A 2,790-nucleotide genomic window follows, 5' to 3' on the forward strand; every position below is an offset into this window, starting at 1 on the left:
ACAACAGGAAAACAAAGAAATGCTCAGAATTGCAGCACATCAGACATACAAGACTTCACAAGGAGTGACTGGGTAAACAGTCTTATATAGGAAGGCTAACAAGGTAGAGGAGTTATAGTAATGAACAACCATGACAACAAAATAGGGGGTGCTTCTCAATTCTTATTTGTGCATCCTTGTTTCCTTTCCTTGCTTCATTTCCTCGTGTCTTAGCTCCACCCCCCTTAAGATATGAGGGACGGATTCAAGGAAAGAAAATGAGGACAGAGGAATCAAAGTAACGGTTATTTGTACATTGGAATATTCTTGATCACTCAAGTGTCACTTTCTAAGCATCATCAGCTGCTCTAAATGGATCTGCCCATATGTTGTTAAAGTTTGTTATTTAAGACATAATTAATCATATTTAATATTAATAAAGCAAGATGCCCAGTTGAAATATATGACATGTATGATTTATTTAAACTGAAAAGGTAAAATATAAATTCAAATTATTACTACATGTGAAGGGGGAGGAATATTTACACGTGCGTCAGGTTTTTCAACGAGATAGACTTCTGCATAGGATACACCTGTGTATCCTCGCTCATAGCTCCTCTGGAAGCCTCCTCAGTCCTCGCTCCACGCCTCCACGTGGTGCAATTAGAGAATTAACTCTTTCCCCGCCAGCGTTTTTGAAAAAAGTTGCCAGCCACTGCCAGCGTTTTTGCTGATTTTCACAAAAATATCATGGCCCTGAGAATATTTTGTTGTATGAATATCTGAACATGCAATGCATCAAAATAAAGATTAGACCCTCTACTTTCAAACAAAAAATAACCGTTTTATTCTAGCTTCAAGCCTTTTATTAAAGGGGTGGTCAATTTTTTCGAAGGCTTGATTGTGTTTATCGGGTGCAGTGTAACGTGTTCATGCTTCGTTTTTTTTTAAAACTGCACTATTTTCACATATTTTACCTTTATTCTACACTGCTGTTTCCATTCTCGTCAAAACGGTCTGTTGAGTTCCTGGTTCTCTGAAGCCCCTCCCCCAGAAATATGCAGTGGGCTCAGATTGGTTAGCTGGCCCAGTGTGTTGTGATTCACTAATTGCCTTGTGCACATTGTCCGGGAACATCACGCCCCCTTACCATTAAGGGTAGATAAAAGATTTCTTTAAAAGAAAATATCTCCCTTTGCATTGAACTTTGAGCGTCGTAACTTTGCAGACGTTGTTTATGCTCTAACAGCAACATTACAGAATGGAAGCGTTGTCTCATGAATAATGGAAAATTCAGTGTTTGGCGGAGAAAGAGTTCAGATGTTGTTACGTTCAACATAACACATACAAACAAAGCTTCGGCAGAATGCCAGTTTACTCAATGAACTTCAGCGGCAACAGTCACGGAATACGATACAATTGCGCATCAGCATGACTTCACAACAGTATTACTACAACAGATAAAAACAGTGAATAACTGGTTAGCAACCACAACATTTTCCCCCCTCCCACCAAGCTTAAGTATGAAACGTAGCTTCAAAGTCCTGGAAGTGTGCAGGACGTGCCCTTGTCCTCACAGGATGAGTTGTCATAGGGGCATCTTCAGATTGTGGGCTCTGACACTGTTCGGTTCTCACTTCCTGTCCGGTGACCACATCAGGATCCAGATTTAGTGGCAGCAGAATGGGGTCCATAGGTCAGTTCAGGTTCTCCTCCATTACAGAAGGTGTGGGCACTCTTTGAAGACAACTGGCATGCCACCGGCATTAGTTAGCTCAAAAGTGACTGGCCCAAGCTGCCGTTTGACCTGGAAGGGCTCAGACAGGAAAGTGCTCAATTTATTGCTGCAATGTGGCCTACGGGCTCTTACCCAATCCTGTACTCTCATTTTTTTGGCCTGAACATGAATGCTTGCTGTCATATCTGGCTCTCATGTTGCGCTGATGTTGATGAACCCGTGCCTGAATCGAAGTGTTCACTGGGAGCTGATGAGGTGGGCGCAGCCTGCTCAATGGTAATTCTAGTTCCCTGCCAAGCATGAGACAGGCAGGGGACACCCCAGTGGTGGCATGTAGGGTAGCGTGATAATGCAAGAGGGTCTGGCAGAGAGGTGTGCATGTATGTCATTTTTAGACTTTGATTAAATCTTTCCACGCCGCCATTAGCTTAAGGATGGTAGAAGGCAATACGTATATGGGCTATGCCCCTGGCAGCCTGTTATGATGAAAACTCATTGGAAACGAACTGCAGCCCATTGTCTGTGGTAATGGCTCGCAGGATTCCCCATCGGGAAAAGAGCTGCTCCAGGAAATCAACCAATGTGGAGGCTGTAACTGAGCCCATAGGCACAACCTTGGGCCACTTTGAGTGGATGTCATACACCACAGCTAGGAACCGTTTATGGTGAGGAATAGAGGCAAGCTCCCCACAAACGTACATCTGTAGATGCTCCCATGGCTTGGTGGGCCAGTCAACAGGTTGCAAGGGTGGAGCACCTGTTTTACCACTGAGCAGACCAGGTGCTCACTCGCGTACAAGAGCTTCGAGCTCTCTGTCAATCCCTGGCCACCAAACCAAATCTCGGCACCTCTGCTTCAGTTTAACTATCCCCACGTGACCCTCGTGTGCCATTGATAGCACCCACCCCTTAAGGGACAGAGGAATGACTGCTCGGTGCCCCCATGCAATGCATGACTCACCCCAACATGTCAGTTCTGCCCTGACTCGGGAGAAAGGTGTCAGGTCAGCTGGCCAGCTGTTCTGAACGTAGGTTCTGAGGGTAACGAAGAGTGGGTCTGCTGCAGACTCTTG

The 2,790-nt window shown here is 44.9% G+C and overlaps 1 protein-coding gene across 1 annotated transcript in view; it reads right to left on the reverse strand.

The window, feature by feature from the left end:
• Positions 1-2,196: 2,196 nt before the first annotated feature.
• Positions 2,197-2,790, reverse strand: part of LOC107596174 (meprin A subunit beta-like) — an 18,475-nt gene continuing 17,881 nt past the window's right edge. Inside the window, exon 11 of the mRNA XM_016286852.1 lies at positions 2,197-2,474. Coding sequence (XP_016142338.1) covers positions 2,197-2,474 — 278 coding nt within the window. The remainder of the gene's footprint in view (positions 2,475-2,790) is intronic.

This window comes from Sinocyclocheilus grahami, unplaced genomic scaffold (genome assembly GCF_001515645.1).
Source record: "Sinocyclocheilus grahami isolate Dianchi unplaced genomic scaffold, SAMN03320097.WGS_v1.1 scaffold11.1, whole genome shotgun sequence".
NCBI classification, from domain to species: Eukaryota; Metazoa; Chordata; class Actinopteri; order Cypriniformes; family Cyprinidae; genus Sinocyclocheilus; species Sinocyclocheilus grahami.